Source organism: Gavia stellata, chromosome Z (assembly GCF_030936135.1).
Source record: "Gavia stellata isolate bGavSte3 chromosome Z, bGavSte3.hap2, whole genome shotgun sequence".
In the NCBI taxonomy this organism is placed as follows: domain Eukaryota; kingdom Metazoa; phylum Chordata; class Aves; order Gaviiformes; family Gaviidae; genus Gavia; species Gavia stellata.
The window spans coordinates 65974703-65998609 of NC_082637.1; the positions used below are offsets into that span (position 1 = coordinate 65974703).

The following is a 23907-nucleotide window of genomic DNA, read 5'->3' on the forward strand; positions in this document are numbered from 1 at the left end:
AACATTTACAAGTTTCCACTTTAAGAAGCTATTTTGATTTAAAATTCTACTAACCAAAGCGCGAAGCCCACTATTTCATCATACATTTAAAAAGCAGAATATGCAAGTTATTTACTTTCTTGAAAGCTTAGCAAAAGGTCAGAGCTAAGTTCATCAGTGAAACAAATATTAACACACAGTAACAGCAGCGTTATGGATTTACACTGGCATTACAAAGCAGAACCCAGTTCTCTGTTGATTGGAAGTTGTGAAACACAACTGAACAGTCTTTTCCTGAAGAGTAATATTTTGGAGGAATTGACTCAAAAATTATCCTTTTGAAATCACTCAGAGAATGATTTCTAGCCACCAGTTATGAGAAAATGAGATCCTAATACTGGGTGAAATATTCTCTGTTGAAATATTTTTCTCAAAATAACTTTTAAAGTGTTTTCAGTTAGCTCATATATTAATTCAGTAAGAAAATAATGCTGCTTTTAATGGAACATAGGTCTGTTCAGAAGGTATAATGTATGCATATAATTATTAGTCCTTACCCCTATGCTGCTGATTTCTGATCCTAAGACAGGTCTATCAGATGATGAAGACTCTGATCTTGTCTTTGATAACTTCACTCTTTCAGCAATCTGGAAGTCAGATTGTTGCACAGGTTACACAGGAACCCACACTCCACAAATATTACACAAAATGCATTTGTTCACTAGCTACACTTGCAAACCCAAAGTAAACTACTGTAAAATTGACACCTGCATTGTAACTGAGAGAATTACAATCAACAGTGCTTAATTCCTTTCTGCAGCTCAAGTTCATGGGGCTGCTTAGGACCCCAGAAAACTCTCAGGGGATTCTAGATATCTGCCAGTTAATCACATGCTTACACAGCGGCTGTGTAAAATGAAGCCTGCTTCTCCCAGATAATGAGAAGCGTTACTGCAACACGCAATAGCTCACCTTGGCTATGGGAATGTCATTGCTACTGCTGCTTGTGCTGAGCTCTCCCGTGCTGGGGTTAACGGGTCGATTGGCAGAAGTGAGACGACTTGGGCTGGATGGGCCTGCTGCCTGCACACTTTGCAAACGTGTTTGCAGTTCCCGGACCTACAATAAAACATAACGTTCCGGTTTTTCCACTCTTATGGTTTAAATAGTTTGGAGGCTTTCTCATTATCTAGCCAAGCCTAATTGCTTCTGGCTTGAGCATAGAAGTTGTATTTTGTCCTGTGGTGGCCGCGAAATTTTCATGTGGGGAGCAGATGAATGGAGGTTGTTTTAAAATTCCATTGTTGTCAGTTTTTTAAACTATTTGCTATGTGGAAATATGCCAGTGTAATACTGTAGAGTAATTACTCGAAGTTTTAGCTTGTTTTACATAACCCCTTCAGTGCAACTGTACTATATGTATAGAAATTATTCTCTCTGGGGTGAAGCTAATGCTCCAGCCCAAGATTATGATGCCTAAACAAATCAAAAGAGGATCCCGCTGTTAATGGAAAGCTCCAGTGTTGAAAAAATTCTTGACATAAATGCATCGCAGGATGACTTTGTCATATTTAAAGGTGAAAGAAATTAAAACATTAATCATGCTTTCAAAACTACAATTAAGTAAAGCTACCATATAGTGAGTAACGTACAGACAAGAAAATACCCCGAAAGTACCCGACGAACAGTCTGCAGAAGCTCTCTGTAAACATACACTGCAAACACTGCATGGTCCTCGTAACATATCAGATACTTGTACAACTGACGTCAAAAGATTTTCAGGACTAAAGGGCAAAAAAAAAAAAGTTTGCAGGAGCCAAACTATAGCTGAGCTAAAGATTATAGTATTTACCTTGGAATAATTCTTAACAGATGAAGAATAAATGGTCTGCTTAACACAACAGTTACGCCACAAGGTACAGTGACAGAACTCATTTTTCCCACAGAATCTCAAACAAAGACTGTGAGATGAGAGAAGGGGGAGGAAACCATCTGAAGAGGAAATTTCTCTGAACATAGAGTGTTTATTTAATATGCAAGTTTCTATGCCGATCTTGTTGGAACAGTCCATCTGCAAAACAGAACTGGTGACATTTTACCGGAAGTCCAGTGAAATAGAAGTTCAGTCCATTTGATACCCCCCTGTAGCATGAAATGCAACTCTAATTCCTACTCTCTAAAACAAAGTGGGATTTTATACTAAACACAATACATTTACACAACGAACTGATTAAGCAAGCTGAAATCCCTTCGTCAAAAAATATCAAAATTAAAGTTGCATTAAAGCTTAGGCTTTCTTCAGCTATAGGCTCACCAAATGCATGGTCAGTGTTTTAGCAATCTCTGCTTGAAGAGGCGGCAGTCAGCATGTTCTCTGCACAACATATACAGATCCCTTCAACCTACTGCACCGAGGAAAGAGTTCAAGCTGGAACTCTCTCCCGTCACCAAAGCAGTTATCTTATGCCTCCTATAATCCCTATAGTCTGCTTCTACTTCCCTGAAGAGTATCCCTGCCACTCCCTCAGTCGTATGCAAACTGAAGGTCAGGTTGCCTGAGGACTTACTGTCAAAATAACAGAATTTTTAGGTATGTGCAAATTACAAAAAAGAAAAAGACCCGTGTGTTTTACATAACAGAGCAGAACAATTGCATGTTACTGATAAAAAGCTGTAGGTGGCAACAATAAGGGCACTTAAAGGCTAATTGCACTCATAACTTCCCTGTTCAGTCATGGAGGAGTGCTACACCTTAAACAAAATGAATCCAAACAACTCCATTGGTCTCTCTGTTAAAAAAAAGATGAAGTACACAAAACCTCAAATCAAATCCCCAATGTTTAAAGTAACTTGCTGTCAAATGGATATGGGTGCTTGCCCCAGAATTATACATCTTAATTGTAATTACATCATGAAGTTAACTGAGCAGAGTGTATAAAGGGCACATTCATAGCGCGTATCTTCTACATATTTGCAGCTGAGGCCTCCTTTGCTCATACAGACATATATAATTTCAACATGGGTACAGCTGCACTAATGCAAACCTTAAGGACAGAAGTGCTCTACTGATGCAAACCAATCATTTCAGCCTGCTGATATGCATAAAACTGAAATAAACCATGTATGCGTGTTTCTGCTTGCAGATGTGGAATGCCAGTGCAGACAGGATTTGTACTGTGGCATTAACACTGGGGGGGGAAAAAGAAAAAGCAACCCCAAAACTTCATTAAATCAAAATCACATTTATTACTATTTCTTTTAACCCGGCTGTTCCAAACCAAATTCCTGAAGTGCTTAATTTGCAGCATTGTTTAAAAGCAAACAAACAGGAAAACCACTAGGGATGTATTCTTCACAAAATCATATCCCTGCCTCAATGTCTGACTTAAAAATTGCTAAAATACTCACCTATGCCCAAAAGCTAGTCCTGGAAGATTTCAGTCCAAAAGCAAGTTAACACTCTAAATTTAAGGGCAACCAGGAAACAGAGCATTAAGTTGCTTAAAATGCTAAGCATTCATTGACTCCAAAGTTTAAAGCCACCTTATGTAAAGACAATATTATATAAAACTTTAATGCAGATAGGTTTCCTTTAGTCTCTATTCTATTACTGAGCAGCAACTACTGGCCATGATTACAAAGTCAATTATTCTTAAGGACCTATAAAACAACATTAGCAACAGAAAGAAAAATTAATACAGCTAAGACCATAGCCAGGCAAAGCTTTGCTCAGGAAAGCATTTCTAAAAGAAAACTCAGAGCACAGCACAGTTACCAATCTATGCAAGTCACTGCTTTAATACTGTATCATAGGAGCAACCACAACTTAAATAAACTGTCTGCTTATTCATGCTTCTTGATGTATTTACTGATTCAGGCCTTCATTTGGGAAATCACATGCTGAATTAATTGCTATAAATAACTGCACCGACTTTAGCAACGCTGAGTACTGGATGGTAATTCTGAGAAGGATAACAGGGCAAGTTTGTCTGACCTGTAAATTCACCAGTCTCACAACTCACGCATTCATCGAGCCAGAATCTCATGACTGGGTTGCCCACCCACCAGACTGCCCAGAGACAGCTTAGGTAACTATTTTTGGTCCCTGAAACAACCACCATAAATACAGCAGTATGCACCATCTCCTCAGAAAGTAGTCATTCTACAGGAAAAAATAAAGGAAGACCAAAGAACAGGAATCGAGGGAAAAAAAAAAAAAAAGATTTCAGAAGAGCCAGTTTCTTCTCTGGATTGGTGAACGCAGGAGTTATGAAAAGACTAGTTTAAAAAGTGTGATTAAAAATTGTCTGACCACCTCTGCTCAATACTTCTACCAGTCTTAAGTGTCGTTAGCAATGTAATACAAATTATTCTGAAGGTTATTTTTATTAGCAGAATTAAGGTAATAGCAGTACTGCACATGAGACACAATAAACACTTGGAAACGGGAGAGAGAGGAAGGGTAGATCTTACAGGAAATGGATGACAAAATTGGCAAAATCCGATGGGTGAAGACAAGTAAAGAAACAAAACCAAGAAAGTTCCACTGAAAGACAGGAAAGTGTGGATTTGTGAGTTGGGGTGGAATAACAAGGAAGGATTTAAAGAAAGATTTCTTCAGCCCTTGCATCATTCTAAAGATGGAAACTTCCAGAAGGATATAAAAATTGCCATGAAGTCCTAAAACTCTAAATTGAGATGGAAAGTGGCCAACCGGCAGATCTAATTATATGATCAGAAAAAAGAAGAGGCAGTGAGAACAGAGGAAAAAAGGAGAAATCCAGGGAAACATCTGTGAAATCCACAACTAAAAAAAGGAAAGAGCAAGTATCTTCTAAACAGCTGGAGGAAGTCCAAAGAACTACAAAAGTAAAGAAGTGCTGGAACCTTGGAAAAAGCAGGGGCATTAAGTGAGACACAAGGCAACAGAGCCGTTAGACTTCAGAGCAATGGATAGCCTGGCTACCAAGATAAGTCAGGTGCAAACAGACGGTCTCAAGTTATTAATATAAACTTAAATGACTGGAAATTTTATTTATTAATATTTGATGTTTAGCAATATGAACCGATTGTTTAGCTGTGTTTCTATTTTTTCCTTTGAATGCTGAGAACTGGAGTAGCAAATAGGGAAAAATAAAGCATAATTTCTCATGGGTACCTTAAGTACTAAATAAAAAGACAGCAAGGGTAGAAGAGAAGAAGGGCTGACACACTACAGTAACGCTGGATTTATGAAAGACTTCAGAAGTGATTAACAGGCATCATGGACATGTTTGCAGAAAAACAAATAGAAAGGGTTATAGAAAATAGTTCGGTGGAATATGCTCATTATCAATAATCATGAATCTAAGAAATATGTTTTTACTCTTTGTATTTTACACATGCATACTCACAACTACATGATCCATTAACATATCCTAAATAAAAGCCCACAGCTACAAACTGCCTATTTTTGTCACCGATTTCCACATTTGAAGGACAAGTGCTGCTTTTGTACCTAAACCAATTTCAAATAAGGGGCATGCCTGTGATTCTTTTCTTTCTACCCTAACTTGTGACCTGTTTTATCATGCAGTGTCTTTGAACCCTTCAAATTATAACATTTTTCCTCAGCATTTTAACACAGCTTCAATTTTTTTTCACTGTTACACAGAGGAGGAAGATGAAGTACAACAAACCACAGGAAGTGAATATACCTCTCCTGCTTTCTAATCTATTCATGCATACTGCAAATCTGTGGAGGAGAAGACGGAAAATGAAATACCAGTGCGACAATTCAAGCTGCTCTGAGTGGGGAGGGCCCTTCCCAGCCTCAAGCACCCCTGATTATTTTCAGCCAGGTAATTTTCAGCTCCTCTTGAACCACGAGCACCAGGGCTAACATGGTCTGATTTCCTACCGGTTGTCTGCTGTGGTTGACTGAGTATGGTAAAGAAGTCTTTCCTGGTATTTGTAAGGGCCACCTCCTCAATGAATTCTCTGGAGCTGAATGAGCTTAGACCTGCACTCTTCAGTCCAAAGGAGGCATTTACAGAATCCCTCTCCTCTGCAAAGATGTCTACTTTCAAGAAACATGTAAGAACGTAACTGTCGCTAGGAGCACTACTCCTCTGGCAGGTCTGAAAATCAATCTGCAGTTTGAACAATTATTCTGAGGAACAGAGAAAGGGAACAACACACAGACACAATAAGCTATGGGAGAACAGGTATGCTACTAGGATTTATACATATGACTTTTTTAAGTAGCAGGAGAGGCTACAGTGCACTGGCTGATACAAATATGTCACTAGGCAAGTGGTCCTCTGCTTTCGACACCTTTCAGACAAAAGTCCCTCATGCAGTGCTCCATGCAGAAAGATCTGGGTGCTGCACCTCTATAAAGGATGAAAAGCAATGAAAACCAAGGACATAGCAGGACATGACATGGGAGGTGTAGAGTGGCTTCCCTAAAAGCTCCGAGCACAACTGAAATTGTTCTGGTCCAGGCTAGAACACAGCAGAAAGAAACACAGCGAGGGCAGTAAGCTTATCTCAGTTTTTTTCTCACTTAACTTCAGAATAATCACCGAGTATTTGCATACAAGCATGGAAACAGAAGCAAAGCTCTAGTTCGTTAACAGCTAAGTGGAGATACTGCTGCATAAGCAAATACCATGCAACTGAAGGAGGTGGAGAATGGAAATAGGTTTTGGCTGCTACCTCAGGTTTCTGGCGCACAACAAGAGACAAAGAGACAGAACAGTTCAAGGATAACTTTAAGCTATGCAAGCTGATAATAATCTCTAAAGGCCCATAACATATCAGTGTTCTCTAGCAATCTGGAACAATACCTTCTGATCCTAACACGAATGACGCCAAAACAAGGACAGCCGAGCAGCTCATGCCAGCTTTGTGTCATCTGAGAACAGTGTGGGCTCAAGAATGCCTGTGAGGCCAAGGATCTGACTCCTGCTGTGGTTTGGGTAGGTTCCAACTCCTCCCAAGAACAAGGTATTTTGGGAGAGCCCTCATGCTAAAATGAAGTTTCTTGGAGTGGGGGCAATCTGGGCAGCTGGAGGGATCGCGCATTAACGTGGCACTTTTCTACTCCTCTGCAGATTATGTTTTCTTGAAGGTCTTAAGTTGAAGATAGTGAAAATATTGTCTGGCTTTGTTCTGGTCAGTTTGGTGACTTCAGCTGAGTTTGGAGCAGATACAGAATAATCCTCACAACTAAAAGCATTTGATTAACTGAACAAATTGACATATGGCTTAGGCAGAGAACAGACTTAACAGACTTCCAGAGCTGGAACCGCCTTTTCACTTCAGACTTAGTTCTTCAGAACAGCCTTAGGGAAGCCTGAACACTGCCCACACCCACTGCTTCTTATGCCAATGGGCTGCTCGGGACTGTGCTGAGGCACTACTCATCTGGCAACTTTCATGGGCAGTAATTAAAAAACCCACAACTTTTACTTTGCAGCCATGATGGAGTTTATATGCTGTATCAGTGCCGCTCATCTGACTCCCCTGGTGGATACAAGAGATTTTGTGTAAGAACACAAATACTGCTTTTTCCACTACTATTTAAGCCTGTTACTACACACAGCAGTTGTAAATAGTGCTGACCTGATTACAACCTTATTCTCATGTAATAGTAATATTAATCCCATGAACTGGTACAGAAGTTCCCCAGCATCTTACCTGTATTACTAGATTCAGGATTATGGTCAGCTATGTGTAAGCAGTTTCTAGGGCATTGACAGGCCCAGACTTAAATAGATTTTATTTTTAATACAGCAATATCATACATAGGTAAAATAAACCTCTGAGTCATAAAATTAGCTGCTACATTGCAGGCACCCTACAGAAATTAGCGATTACCTCATTTACTAATGACCCATGAGAAACAAACTCCGTACACGTGTTGTTTCTTAGCTACTGTTCTAGAAAGCGGCTCAATCTGTTAACTGAGCACAGTAAATACCTAATTAAATTAAATCTCCAACAAGCCTGAGAAAAATGTATTGAAAGCACTCTGCCTGATTACAGACATGGGTCTAAAGTAACAGACCTATTGATCTGGTCAACTTCAAGCTTATTCGCTTCACCCAATTTAATTTAAGAAGAACAATAACTAAATTTTAGTTGGATGTCCTTTCCCACTCTCCAGGGAAATCATCTGAAGTGACTCTGAGTTCAGGTGGCATACAGAAAATATTTAATAGGTCAAAGAAAACATTTATTTTGTTGCAACTATGGACACAAAGTTACATTAAAAATGCAAATACAGTTTCCAGTGCAACAATTACATCGTGTTGTGGACAGGGTCACATGCCATGAACAAACTTCTGTGATGGGGGCAATAAACCAGTTGTTCTGCAAGTTCAGGATGACAGTAAAAACCTTATTTCAATAAAGTCCTCTATAGGAGCAAACTAAATCAAAACAACTGAAAAAAATCACCCTGCCAGCTGTGCCTGAATACAGAGGCTGCTTGACTTTGTTACGCTCTGTGCCAATCCAGCATTAACCCCTCATCTACTGGGCAAGACAACTACCTAATCTGTCCAAGAAGAATTTCCTTAATTAAAGAATGAATATTTAAACTGGCTTGCTGTACATGAAAGACAGCTCACAGTCTCTACAGAGCAATTCAAGACTTATCCTCTCCAGGGTCAGTGGTCTGAACACAATTCGGGTCAGTAACGTCCCACTGCTGCTACCATCTGACAATTGCTCTAGCTGCTTTCATGAAACAAGTTGATGACCTCAATTCCTTTTCCACCAGAGATGCTTCCGTAACAGAGAGACATCAGTAACACATGCAGCATCCCTGCTAACAGTTCCAACAGACAGGCCAGTAAGTACTAGATCAGCATGGTTAACACGGTATCCTTTCAGGATAACACAGGTCCTAGGCCCTGCCTATACTAAGGAAATTGTGAAATATTAAATAACATAGCCAGTACTTGTGTGGCTCCTCAAATGCTTGGTTCGCTGGGGATTCCAATATAGACTGACCAAGTCAGGCAGTATCCATGTATGCAGAACTAAACAGCGCTCTCCTCATCGTCTATTCCAACCCTCTGCTACTGCTGGCAGCCAGACAAAACAGTAACAATTCCGTGCAAAGATACTAAGGCTAGCTCTAGAATGAATGCAGCTCTATTAACTGGGCCAATTAAAAGCATGCTTTTTTGCTTTTCCTTAGATACAATCCTAAGGTAACGATCCTGGTTTTAATAGGTATCCCTGCATACTCATACATTTCGTTATACAAACATAACTTCAGCATTTTAAAGCTCCATTTTCAAACTAGTCAGTAGCCTTACTCCTTACTGTTTCTTCAGAACCACAATCCTCTTGTCTGTTAGACACCTCATAGTCTAACTTCTGGCCTAATATGGCCATGAGTTGTTTATATTAATCTGTTCTTGCTCCAGTTTTGTCCCTAAGTTTCAGCAGGCACGAGCTCCCATTCTTACTTGCTTTCTCTAGCATTTGTAAAGTGAAATCAAACTCAGATTTCGCTTTACCAAGTTGAACAGGACAATCTCTAAGTTACTTCTCCAAGTAAGCTGCTTGTTTCTCTGACCATCTTCTACATTTTTTTTGCCAATTTAAGTGGAACCTTTTCAAGTGTAAGAGATAAGCACTACGTAAAACGTTCCAGATCAGATCTCACCGCTCTCTACAGTCTTTTCAATCTCTACTGGAAATAACTTATCTGGTACATCGTAGGATTGAATTTGCTACCATGCATCAACGGCTCAGCCATGTTAATCCCTGAGAATACAAACACCAATACTTTTCCCTTTTCTGTTTTTTAACTGAGGAGCTCCTGTCTGTCAGCATAAGTTCTTCCTACCAATCTTTTAACCACCTTAACTTGCATTCCATACCTCTCAAAATTTAAATCTTTTTTGATTAATTCCATCCTCAAGGCCATCTATTTTTTTCTTGTTTGATATCCCAATATTGATCTGTATCATCTGTAGTGTCAATATCCGCATTTGTGTAAGCAAATTTCACAAGCACATGCTTCTACTCTCTGCCTGCTTGCCCCGCCACCCCTGTCCCCCCCACCCCAATCCTGCAATAATTCACCAGGTCCATAAATGCTACTTCTGTAGCTCAAGGGATAGTACTGCCTCTGTTTAAAAAGAAGTGCCACTACAAAGTCAGCCCAAAAACTTCAGGACTGAAAATGACTTACACTTACGGTATATAATAAAACTAAATTTTACAAAGGAAAAGTTGGAAGTGGTTTTGTTTTGTATGATAGCACATCACTATTCTTCCCTCATCACACATACATTTTTTTAGTGTTAAGAGAGGCTAGAGAGTTTTGCAAAGGTAATTTGTGGCTAAATATCTGAAGACTGGAAGTCTCACACAAGGCAGCTTCATGCTAAAATGATATATTCACTACAGAACAATGTTGTTTTAGTATCACAGTATTTACATAAAAGGTTGATCTGCTGCCAGCAGGCAAAGAGCAACACTTCCAATAATTTTACCAAGATGCAGTGGTCTCAACTGTCACTCAAACTGAACACAAACTTGAAACTGCCTGTTTTAAACACGAAATTATTTCATATCTAGCCAAAACTCTGCGGATTTTACAGGGACAAAGTTAACAAATTTTAAAAGTAACAGAGATTGAGGTCACGTTCTCTTGGATCTTTCACCTTTTTTGTGAACAAATTTCTAGGCTTTTGTACTTTGGACTCCACACAAAGCACAAGGCCTTTATCTGACCTTGCAGCATCATAAAATGTAGACAAGGAAGCAGGACGTGGCTGGGACTACTCATTGTTCAGTTCTGAGAATTATTACCCACTGACAGGAGTCCTGCTCTTTTTCTTTCTCCTAATCACAAATTGAATTTCCATCAAAACCGAAGAAATATTTGTTGTTTACAGGAAAAAAAGAGCCTCACAGGAAAATTCACTAAATGAACATCTGCTTTCTCTATAGACAAGTTACATATGCTTCCTTGGAGATGAGTATCAGGTTTTCTGTTGATACATGATTTCTGACATCAGGTTGTTGTACACCTTGGCTGTTCATCACACGCTCTTTTTCAATTATGTTCAGTTTTGTCATAGTTCTGTAATTTGTATAGCTCTGCTTTAAAAACAAAAAGCCCTACAGCCAGTACAGGAAGAGAGATTCAAGAGAAGCTTGTTTTGGTGACAAAATTATACAGGCTAGGAGGAACAAGAAGCCATCACCTATGCAGCAGCCTTACCCTTCTACGCAGTCTGTCCCTTTCTTCACGAATCGCGTTCATGGTGGCCTTGGTCCTGTTCAGCTCCTCCTCTTTGCTACACAGCATGGCCGTGAGGCTCTCATTCTCTTCCCGCAAGCCAGCTAGCTCCTTTTCCCATCGAGATCTCTCTTCAGATAGATTTGGATAAAGGTCACGTCCCAGTACACCTTCAATCTCTTCTACGGTCTGCAAAAACAGTCATCAAAAACCAGAAAGAAGCAGAGAAAGATGATTGAACAAGACCAATGGTACACAGGCCAGAAGTGTGTAATAGGCAACTATATATACTTACATGTACACACCCAGCCCCACACCACCATTAGTTTGCTTCTTCTGTTTGATAAGTAATATCAAACAAAATTATTGCTTATTTTCTTTGACAGTTTGAGCATTTTATTAAAATATTTCATACTGACCAATGCACCAAACAAAGCAGACGGATGTTTTATATGCAAATAAAACATATGTCACTTGTGAGTGACAGCAATCCCAGTAGTTTAATCTCAGAACACTTTAAAACAAATTGATGACTCCTTGTCATCGTACAAAAGGAAAAAAACCTATTTTTAACAACTCGTTCAAGATGCCTCTATGGAAGAAGCAGGGACAAGACTTCTGCAATCAGGTTCAGTTTATCATTTTAAATCCTAGTTCATGTCTCTCTTCCATAAAACTGCAATATGTTTAGAGTCACAAATATAAAACTCCATTGACAGAGTATCTACACTACAATTCTGCTTACATATTTGGTAGCAAGCTTAAATGAATTTTCTAAAAGAGCAATGCCTTGCAACATCTCTGTAAGATGAAAGAAGCGGCAGCTCTCCCTTACGTTAGTTTCACTTGGACCTACAGGTCTCAAACTATGACAAGGTAAGTTATTTCAACACAACATGAGGATGAGTTCAAGTTCTGAATAAGCATAGCACAGTTAATCTTACAACGTGAAGGAAAGCTCTGTAATGGCAGGAGCATTCTCTCTTGATGCCAGCTTTATTTTAAACAGTGCTTCTTTGTTGCTGTCTTCTCCTCTTCCTTCTTTACCAAAAATCCTCTCCTCTTTCATATACTTCCCCTGCTGTTTTCTCAACCCTCCAGTGCCAAGTTCTGCTGCCGCCTCCTTCCTCCTTATGCCCCATGCTCCTAGTGTGGTTATTTTTCCAACCCCTCCTTTTTCCAAGCCTCTTCTCCTCAGAACACTACTGGGGGTGATAAGCCTGGAGCAACACGGAAAGAGGAAGGACTGTCATGAGGAAGCAGCAGCACTGGCTCAACACCACAGAGGCATCTTCAGACAGCGAGGCTGCTGCTGTTTCTCCAGACCCCATTGCTACCATCTGCCCACAAAAGTACAAAGTTCAGGCAGTGACAGCATCAGCGTGGGTCTGACAGTTGTACTAAGGGCTGCCCTGTAGTCCTTGACAAAGCTGAAGGACCTTTCTGCTTGCTTCTATGCTGCTTCATTTTGACATGATCAATATCCTTTTGCTGACTAAACTATTACCACAATTTTCTGTTTGACGACCAACATGCCACCATCCTCCATGGTAAATAAAACATAAATACTGTACATGGATACATTTACGTGAACTACTGGGTTGTTTACTTTTCCTCAAAGCAGTCTTACAGAGCAGTTTTATCCAGCATGCTGCTGCACAGCAGATAAATTCAGGTATAATTTCACAGATTATAGGATTGAATTACGATGTAATGTTCCGAGCACAGGGCAGGATGTCGTTCATGGCAATTCCAGTCTTGCCTCCGACACTGCCATCAGTACTCTCTACCTTAGTTTCCTTACAAGAGGTGTCGTGTTACAGACATGATATCAGATGAAATCAGCAAGTATCAGGTTTAAAAGAAGCAAAAAGCAGCACTTTTTCACAAGGTGTAACTCAATAGTAGAATTTATTCCTACCATAATTTATGGAGGCCAAAAATTTAGGCAGGTTAAAAAACACATTAGATACAAACATGGAAGAAAATTCCACCCATGACTATTAAAGATATCATCACTGGCTCAAGAAATTCCTAAACCCACCTTGCTGTAGGCATCTTTGAAGGAAGGAGAAGGAGGATATACTATGCACGTCCTTTTTGATGCAGTCTTTCCATTGGCATCTGCCACTAGACACGGACTTTTGGTCTGACACAGTGCAGCTGTTCTAGTGTTCTAAATGGTTCATGTTTGGAAATATTTACATCTTTTTTTAATCGGTAGAGTTTTAGTGGTAGGTATCTGTTACGGAGAGTTATTGATTCTTCAAAATATACGAAGCATTAACCAGCCTACTCTGTGGAAATTTTCTTAAACAAAGGATAGTTTTATAACTGTTCAGTTTATCAGACAATCTGATAAATCTCATTTCAAGGTCTTTTCATTCTTTGTGGAACAGAAACAAAATTGAGCTAGCTAGGGTCACGTGATATGTATAAAAGAAGCAAAAAAAAAAAAAAAAATTTACCAGCAGCAGCATTAAAAGAAACGCAGTGAAATTTAACCATCAAAGCAGAAGGATTCAAAACATTTAAATGCATTAGTCCACCGGTGAAGAAAAAAGCCAACTATCAAACCAAAAGACAGTCAGAATTTTTCAGGTTTCCATTCACGATTCCACCTGTTTTAAAAATCTCTCAGTTCTCTGTCTGAGGAAGCAGGGAAGGAGAAAGGACCTGCAGCCGTGGGTTGAATTGTGGAGAGGGGCTCTATGTGTAGGTTTTGATATATTAAACACATTGGTGACACACTTCCCTAGCACCTAATCAGAGCATGTCAGAGAAATTCCTAGCTTCCTGAAAGGTTAATAACCTTTGCATGCTATCACTTGTCAAACACAAACAATCCCAGGCTCTACAGCCCAGGCAGTGCAGAAAAGCTTTCCCCAAAAATGGCTATATGCATGTAGAGATCACATGAAAATAAAAGGCCTGCATTTTGGACTAGGGAGAAGCTGCTGACAGTTACTTATCATTATAGAAGTTCAATTGTAGTTAATCTGAATTAACAGTAAATAATGGGGTTAAAATAAAAAGCTTGAGAATTAAGCCTATGGCAGCTATTTTGACATTCTGTTTAATCCACCTCCTGCAGAAGTTTTCATCTCATCTCACTTCAGAGACCTCTGCGGACCTCATGCAGACTACCTGTTTTCCAGGATCCACAATCCCTCTCTTGGTGAATACTGACTTCTGAGAACGCTTAACCCTAAAACTCCAGATAGCACTGGGTAGCATTCAAAGTATTGATCCTAAACCTCCAATACACTCAAGTAAACTGCTTTAAGACCGCTCCCAAGAGACCCAGAAGTGAGTCTGTCTGTGTCTCTCTCAAATATACTCACGTTCTTCAAAATACTACTCAACATTAATTTCTTTATAGGCCATTATATTCCTCAGGCACCATCAGGGACAGAAGGGACCTTTCGGAGTAGTATGCCAAAGGGCTGTCTAAGCCATCTACAACGGTCACAGACCTCCCCACTTCAAGAGCAAACTGTCAATATATTTGTTTTTACATAAATAAATCACTGATGCCTTTCCATCTCACACAAAAAACTTGTTCAGCTCTTTCCCTGTATATAGCAAGATACTCTACAGTTCCTTTGCTTTCAGGTTCTGAATTGCAATGCCTTCATTACATGTGCTATCAGCCATCCCTCTTCTTGTCCTGTTACACACACAATGAAACCAAGACATGCAAGTATCAGTTGAATTATTTGTTCCTATGCCTGACTTGTCTCATTAGAGTTAATACACCACACATGTTTTGTGTTAAATAGTAGCTTCATATTTTAAGACAGCAAAGTCACAACTTATGCATCGTTTATGGCATTTTATCTTCAAATTTCAGCGAGTATCACATATTGTGTTTTCAGTTACTGGTCAATGACTAGCTGTATGACCCTGGGCAAGTGGCAACTTGTTTACTGGATAACTTTCAAAAAGCAAATTAACTGCTGAGTGTCCCCGTTTCTCTTATCTCTGAAATGAGCGTAAGACAAATACATTTCTGATTTGAGATCAAAAGTCTATTAGTAGCTCCTCCTGTGCCTTGGAGAATTTAGTGTAAAACAGCAGTACTACTGCTTACCCAACACACACTGTGAACGGGAGTTGATTTCTGTGAAATACTTTGACACCTTTGGAAGTAAAGTGCTGTTACTACAGAACGTGATCAGGTGTCTCAGGCAATAGACACGCTGCATTTGCAGCCTAATGTTACCGTTACCTTAATGGCTAAATCACAATGTTCACTGGCAGTAGTGAGTTGTTCAATATGTCTGTCCACTTCTGCTACTGACAAACTGCAGCTGCTTTTCTTCCTCCCGCAGACAACATTTTCCAGACCTGTCAGCACTCTTTGCAGCTCTGAATTCAAGTCACTACAGTTATCTGAAAGAAAGCAAAACAAAACAAGTATCGCAACAATTAGTGACTCAGTGAAAAAACAAACTCTAACCCAGGAAGTGCCTGTTGCAGAACAGCTCGGACTGATATCGTTCAAGGAATGTCCTTGCAATCTGCCACTTTTTTCTCACCAACTGATAGGCTTAAATACCATAACCACATCAACTGAAATCACGAGTTACCTCCCATATGACAAATAACGCTCCCCCTACTTACCTCAAGTGTTCATTCTTTCTTCAAAGACCTCTCTTTTCTGAAGGACAACATTTTAAGACACTACATGCTCACATACTACGCCATTTCTTTCTTGTTATTCTTTTTGCCATTCAGGGCCTATTATCCTCATTTTATCACCCTCAAAGGTTTTTCTCTGCAAATTCAACATTTTTTCTGCCTGGTGCATCCATTGACATTATGAGTTGACATTTTTCAGAGGAATTTTTGTGGTTGTACTGAGGCACTGCCTGATTTAAAAAATCCTGGTGTTTACAGAAATGATCCCTACCGACTATCTTAAAGCCTATATTTCATTTTTATAGTTATTTCTTCTTCAAATGCAACTGCAGAATATTCAGGGATCATAACTGCACACCTTGTTCTTTGCTACGTTCCATACTACAACCATATTAGCACCATATACAGCAAGGTTATTTTAATTATAAAATGTGTCAGAGAATCACTTCCTTTTCAGTCTTTAGGCAAAGCTCTTCTAGCGCCTTGGGCGCTGTCACAGCATCCTCCATTTCTGTGAAAACAAGTGGGTCTCAGCACCTTGCTAGCTCACTTCATAAATCATTTTTGTTTTTCTTAGGCTTGCGTCTGGCAACAGACAGTGCAGTTCTTAAGGCAGACACGTGGTAGAATTCACCCTTGTGCTGTCTCTTGGATGTGCTAGTTAGTATTTCTGGCTTACTAGTTAAGAGTTTGCAATAACTACCAACTGTACAGCACACAAGTGGTGCAGTGTAAGACAGCAGTGCAGGAGCAGCTCCTATACCTTACTAAAAGTAGTGGCAGGCATTCTTGCTGGACGGTGTTATTTCTATACTACTGCTGCAAGTGTTTCACCATGGTCAGCATTCCCTAGTAGCCTCAAAGCTGTGGTTCTTACAGGGGACTGAAGTCCCTGGCATTGAACTGAGTCTGAAATTTAACAGACATGAGACACCAGGTTATTGTAGACTGCCTTGAAATCTCTCTGTGCAAGAGAAGACTGATGAAGGTTGGATGAAGGGATGAGGTGACCAGAAAGTAAAAAACTGTAAACTCGCTACCACAAATCTCGCTCTGCAGCCTAATGCACATGAAGATGAACTATTTGCTGATGAAAAAGAAGAGTTTAGAATGATATCACAGTATTGTATGAAAATGTGAATGGGCAACACATACAAAACTTTACTCTTGAAGTCATATTCACTAGTCCCTGACTAGCAGCCACCCATCTGTTGTAATAATACCAAAAATTCCTTTATAATAGCACTCACTTACGAGCAGCATATACCATACAGGACACTTAATTGTGAAAACCTCTGTTTTCTTTGCTTGAATTTATTTGTTTCCATAGCATCTTCTATAACAGACATTTTGTCCACATAAACAACCTTCACAAGACCTTGATGCTGAGTTTTGTTCCTACAACATTTCCCCCAGAAAATAAGGGTTTACAATAATGGGAATCCCATTTCTCACAGAAAACCAGTACAACGCAATCACAAGCTCTGCAAGACATACTGGAGAGCATTCATAGTTTTAGCTCTTGGTGTTTTATTGCTTGTAACGATAGAGCAGCATATCCACATGCATTAGCGTATCATGACGTATTAATGCTTTTAGTAAGTCACTGATGCTCATTCCTTTAGGGCAGTCAGCAAGGTCATGCACATGGTTATTAGGCCATGATTTTTTATCCTTGTACATCTGTATCTAGAAGGATAAAAAAAATATATACATATTTGTGTATATATATGTGTATATTTACACACACACACAGAGTACACAAAAGGATTTATTTTCACAGGAATACAGAAACAAAACCCAAAAAGGACTGAGTCTATGTATAGAAAGAAAACATGGAAAAAATGCATGAATCCCTAGAGCTAGCATTCTTATTTTGTCCATCGCTAATTTCATTTTACTGCCATGTTTCCCACTGTTAACAGAAACTTAAATGGGTAACTTGCTGTTAATGTACACAAACCCTACTTCAGCTCCACCCCATGAAGAACAAAATCAAATCCCTAACCCCAAAATAAATGCTGAGACGTAAATTAGTTTGACTTATTTTGTCAAAAGAAAGGACAGAAAAAGAAAGAAAATTAAAGGAAAAAAAGTCCTCATGTTAGAATCTGTTCAGGTAGGAACTTAATAATAAGCATTAACTTTTCAAAGTAAAAATACTCATTTTTTAAGAATATAAAAACCTCTACTAAAATATCTTGACTCTATACAATACTTCGTTAAGTATACTTTGAATTCCGTACGTCAGACACCTTGCAATTATATTATTATTATTAATATTGTTCTAGCAATGTTTCTAGAAATGAAAGACACTGAACTACAAATGTGATGTGGCAGGTCTTGCATTTATAAACAAATACAGCTCCAGAGCTGGTGTATTCATTTCAATTTAAGAAATCATCCAGAAAATCTCTTTTATATGGTTGCTTACAGTATCAACATGTCTTCTACATTACTAAACTCCACTTGAGGGCAATGAATACTATGCCCAAAAGTCAACCTACTCTCAGGTCCATTCCTCTAACAGGTATCATACTGGAAAAAACAGCAAAAAATCCTCAATAATGAAGCGCACTGCTTCAAACGAGTGGAAACTCTTTTAATACAGTTTCTTATGTATGGAAGCAAATATTGCATGTTGCATTATAACCATCAAAGCCTCATGTAGAGTTAATCGCTTAATATTTAAGGATCACAAGTTCTGCAACAGGGCTTGAGACTGCTCTTTCAATGATTTCCTAAAACACTGCTCGTGTACAGCATCACCCACAGAAGCTCCCAGGCACCCAACTAGTTTACCTAGGCAAGAAAATGAAGACCAACTATTTGGTTTTAAATATAAATTAAGAGAAAAGGTATTCGGAAGAGAATTCTGGAAATCAGTCCTAGTGAGGATTACATCAGACTTCTGCTATTCTACAGCTATGGTGCTCAGCAATTGTGCGCAAACACTTAAAACGTTATCATAATTAAGGCCTGCTATCTGCTCATGCTTATATTGCAAATTTTATGGAGTAATTATTCCATACTTGGAGGTTCTTCAAATGATCAGTAATTGTGCTTGGATGACAAAATAGATTAAATTCTGAAGGAAAGATGATTGCCCTCTTAGTTCTTAAACAGAAAAAATTAGTTACAGACTGTCTGGAAGTACTCCCTCCTTGCACTGTATTTGAATGGCTTGTGTCAGATTTATCCTTGTCTACATCCATTTCAGTAAACTATCCCTATTCCATACTTTAAAAAGGCTCTCAATTTTCAAGAAGTGCAGCCATCCTTTATAATTAGTAAAAGAACCGGACAAACAGTTCCATTCCCCATGCTTTTTCCCCCAACTTTTACCCTGTCTGCAATTCCTTTCTAGAGTTAGACTGCTTTACAGACACATGTAAAGTATGTGAATAGCTTTTGTCCCCCTCTTCTTTCCCAAAAGTCATGCGCTTTCCTGAACAATCATTCCATTTTATACTCCATAGCTATTGTACATCAAGGCACAGAGGTTACTTCACATCTAAGTTCATAGTCATGGAGAAGCTCAACATTTGTTGTGATTAACACAGCCTAGATTCATTTATTTCCTCAAAAATGTTTGGATTTGCATTTCAAAGGCTATGATGCCTTTCTGCTGCAAGAAGGCATCATATCTGCTATGAAGCATAACTCACCTACGTCTGCAGTGACCATGGTGGACTGATTCTCTGGCACCGAAACAGAATTCTGGTCCATGCTGCGTGAGTCTTCATTAACCTCATGCTGGCTTTGGCTGAGCTCTGACCGCAGCTCTGAATACTCATCTTCCTCCCTGGGAGAGAGAGCAAAGGCAGAAAGAAATAAAATCATCTGAAGAAATCTCTCTCTCTGGGACACTTATTTCAGACCTGTAAGCTGAGCCACAGGACACAATTCACACACGTGTAAGTGTTTTGTCTAGCCAGTAGAGAAGGGTTCATACCCTTTACCGCAAAGCAACTGTGCTATGCCCGTAACACTCACTTGCAGCAGCCAGTGCCTGGTTCCCATTTCTTTATTCCCAAGTTCATTATTACTCCAGACCACTGTACGAGGAAACAACGGGTGGAACTCAGTGCAAGCAAGGATGTGTGCAAGAAGGACATACACTGCTCTGCAGTAACTCCCCAGCTGACAATTCTTAATGAGCACAAGTGGCTTTTGATCCCAAAGTGGATTAGCAATAACTGATTGTGGTCTCTTTCTCAGTGCGAGGATGCCATGAGCTGGTGTGCAAAGCGAGTGTGCACGTGCACGTACCTGCAGATGTGCATCAAAATGCTCTTGGGGACAGGTAGGTTTTTCATTTTCTCTTCTCAAAAGGAAGGGAACAGATAAGTGAGTATAGCACTGAACTGCTGGAGTTAGTGGAAAATAAAAAGCCTCAGTTACCTACGTTTTAACTTATTTGTCAAGTTGGTTTTACTAAAATCACTGAGGACATAGAATACTTTAGCTAAAGCTAATGAGCTTAAAAAATTAGGGCTTTTCCCTCCTGTCTCCACACGAAGTGTTCAAAGCACTGGGAAAGAAGATAAGTAAATGAATAATAGCTTTGCCTGAGAACATTTGTAAACATTTTTTCTTTTGAATCACTTGCTGATTCGACTCAGAACATTGTGGGTTTTTTTATTTTTAACTTCCATAGTGACTGTTTTGACATTAAAGTATATATTTTAAAAATGAGAAAAACACCAGCTTATCCAGGTGCAGAGCCCCTCTGATAAGCCATCATTTTGTTACACACTAAATCAAATGCAGAAATTAATTTTGCTGCAGATTCAGCAGAAAAGCGTGAGAATGGAACTGTCCGCATTTGGAAACAATAAGTAAGAGCGAAGAGCTATCTGGGGATCTGCATCTGGGAGAAGCACCTATAAAGTTAAGTCTGCTGTGTGTATGCTACATGGTGATGAGTGTTTCTTGCAGAAATACTGCAGGATTTAGCCTGGAGGTGTGTCTGGATTTGCCAGGCAAAATAGCAGAGAAGATGGCCCATACATACAGGGAACAATGACAGAAGTAAAGTCTGCTCTCAAAGTAGCAGAGGTGACAGTTTATGAACCAGGACAACTCAAAAAAGGAATTTCAGCTTGCTTGCTAAGCAGGGTTTTCCAAGGTACTGAGATGGAATTTGTACAGAAAATATTATGCTCTTCTACGCCTTACATGTGCTTCAGTGCAAAGAAAGTCTGACTTTATGAGAAGCACTTAGTGACTATTATTAAACAAAAATGCAGGTCAGATGGTTAAAATGGAGATTTAGATCAAAGAAAGGTCTTTAAGGTACCATGCAATACACGTTTAAGAAAGCATGAGAACTAAATAATGAATAGCGGGAATTAAAACAGTGTAATGAAGACACATAAGCATGAGTTAATGTTCCATGAACTCATTTATTATTAGCCACAGCACAAGCCAGTAGTAATTAGCTTTAGACAAAAACAATTACCAAGCACTCAAACAGTTGCATATTTTTAATCTGAAGGTAATTAATTTTTTCATTCATGAAACAATTAGTCCTACATTTTTAAAACCTGAATTACCTCTACAAATGGACAAGAGGCTGTATTGACGATAAAACAATGCCACACACAATAATAATTTCTTATCACTCTTCATTTGGCTCTTGTTGCATAGATTTTCTTCTTAAAAATCCAACACAGCTTCATCTAGCTAACACTAGTGCTGTTTTTTCAATTTAAGCACCCTAGTATCTTGGGGTAGTTGAAAGGTATGTCACACAGCAGGACACACACCCTTCCAATGGCTCAAGACAGAAGTCAGTTTCTGAATGAACTAATGCTTCTAAGAGCTGACCAGAAGGATCAGAAATCCATTTCTGGTAAAGCGACAGCAAGGTCAGTCGGGGAATTCAAGGAAAGCGATGCACCACAAATACAAATTCTGCCTTTAACACCGACGTTGGCAGTAACAGCAGATACTGTTTGAGACTCTCCCCAAAACAGAAGAGTCCTTCACTGGCATTGGAAATGCAAGGCTCTGAACAGCTGACGATGGCCAGACACTGAACTCCTGCCACACCACCCAGAAAGTGGAGGCATTACAATTTCCTTGTTGCTGCCATCATCTAGGGCCTGGCTGGAGAAAGCAGGTATTTACGGGCCCCGATGGTTCCCAGTTGCTGGAAACCGTCAGGGTGCCTTGGAGGCAATTAAGATCAGATCAAGCTGTTCTAAACACAGAGCAGCCTGGGATCAATGCTGGAGCAAAAAAAGTGTGTTTTACAGGTACGTCTGCACTTACTGCTTTCCTCAGGTTCGGGTGCAACCAAGGATCACAACCGCTGCGCAGACACTGAGGAAAAACTTGATCAAATAGTAAGCAAAAGAGCACTTTCAGCATCCTTTCACACCACTGATGAGTTCTGCCAGGATGCTGGCAAGGTGCGTTTTCTATTCACAGCTACAAACAGTGCACAGTTTCACACTTTAGGTGCCAGCTGTTTTTCAACAATCATTTTACTTGAACAAGTATTTTTAAAGCATTCTAGGACCCTCAGATAGAAAATACTACAGGTTTATGTGCACTGCAACCCAGAGATTGACTGCTCCCTGTGTATATACATTTGAGGTCCCTCTGAACTCATTCACTTGTGGACAAATAGCGACACACTTGAGACAACATGGGAATTAATGACTGAAGGCAGGTAGGGCTGGGCATTGTATGCTGAAGCCAACACTATTAAACCCACGCTGCCATTTGAATTGAAGTAGCTTCCACCTACCACATTATTTAGAAGCCAGAATCAGACCTCTAGGTCATTGTGTAAATATGACTATAAGGGCCATGTCTTACCTCTCATGATGCTGTAGTCTACTCACTCTCCTTCTTCCTCATTAACTCCAACACAACCTACTTTCTGAGTATATTTCAGATTAAAAGTGGTAAGTTTGAAAAAATGGTTTTACAGGTTACAAGCTTCTTGACAACTGTTTCAAATAATCCTTAGCAGGTACCAATATTCAACGGAGTACATTTCTGTTTGGTATTGTTAAAGCTGCTTATGATTTTTAGAGTTGCACAGATGTACCCAAACAGCCTCTGGTTTAGACTGAAAGCAATGTGATCCCTTCTGTTTTTGTTTTGCTGAACCTCAATTTGACAGTCACAGGCTGCAGTTGTTTCTGCACAACCAAGTCACAGATGATTTTGACACCCAAAGACATGATTAAGGAAAAAAAGAGTTGAGTTTGAATGAAACTAAGGCAATACTAAAAACTTCTGAAGTCAGCAATATTCACCTTGAACGTAGACATAATTCCCTTTTAGTACACTACTCTAATTTGTAAATCCTTCCTGTGCTTCAGAGTTATCAGGTGTACTCTTCATGTCCAAGTATTTACAATACGTTCCAGTTGATTGGCTTTGCTATCTTCTAAGTTGTACACACTTGGAGAGAAAAACGGGAATAGGCATACATCTTGTCAAAGGACAGAGAACCTTTGTAATGCAAAAAACCTGTCTTCTACAAATTGAAACAGCAGAAGTAGGGGTAACACTGCCACCGGCATCCATTCGACATGCTAACAGGAACCCCAAGTTAGCACCACTCAGTGAAAGCTGTTCACTCTAAAAGAAGCTTACAAAATGTGCTCTGCACAATCATCATAGGCTCTTCTGCCCACCAGTCTGGCAGGGTTTGATGAAACCCTGTGACTCAAGTTTTAAAATGAACTTAAGCAAAATACTAGCCGCCTCCTCCCACTCTCTCACTAATAATGTAGACAAGAACAATGAGACAGTGTCACACAATTCTAATTTTCCAAGAAAAAACAGAGCCAAGGTTCATGTGTCCAGACTGCTCAAATAAAAAAAGCATCCTCATGTTAGTGGACTGCTTCTTTACTGTCTTTTTGCTCCCAAATTTCTACCTTCTTGAGCTGGTAGTGGGTACATTCTGCACTGTTACACATGAAGAACTAGGCAAGCAAGAGGCTCGTCTGCTTGCACAGTATGAGTATAGGCAACTCTCTCTTTAGCCTTAATATCAAATC

The 23907-nt window shown here is 39.5% G+C and overlaps 1 protein-coding gene across 2 annotated transcripts in view; it reads right to left on the bottom strand.

Moving 5' to 3' along the window:
* The window catches only part of MCC (MCC regulator of WNT signaling pathway), a 222491-nt gene that overhangs the window by 35203 nt on the left and 163381 nt on the right, over positions 1-23907 (bottom strand). For both annotated transcript variants that reach the window (XM_059833295.1, XM_059833296.1), the window contains 5 exons: positions 19546-19682; positions 15465-15628; positions 11216-11422; positions 952-1098; positions 537-626 (listed from right to left, as the gene is read on the bottom strand). In XM_059833295.1, coding sequence (XP_059689278.1) covers positions 537-626; positions 952-1098; positions 11216-11422; positions 15465-15628; positions 19546-19682 — 745 coding nt within the window. The remainder of the gene's footprint in view (positions 1-536; positions 627-951; positions 1099-11215; positions 11423-15464; positions 15629-19545; positions 19683-23907) is intronic.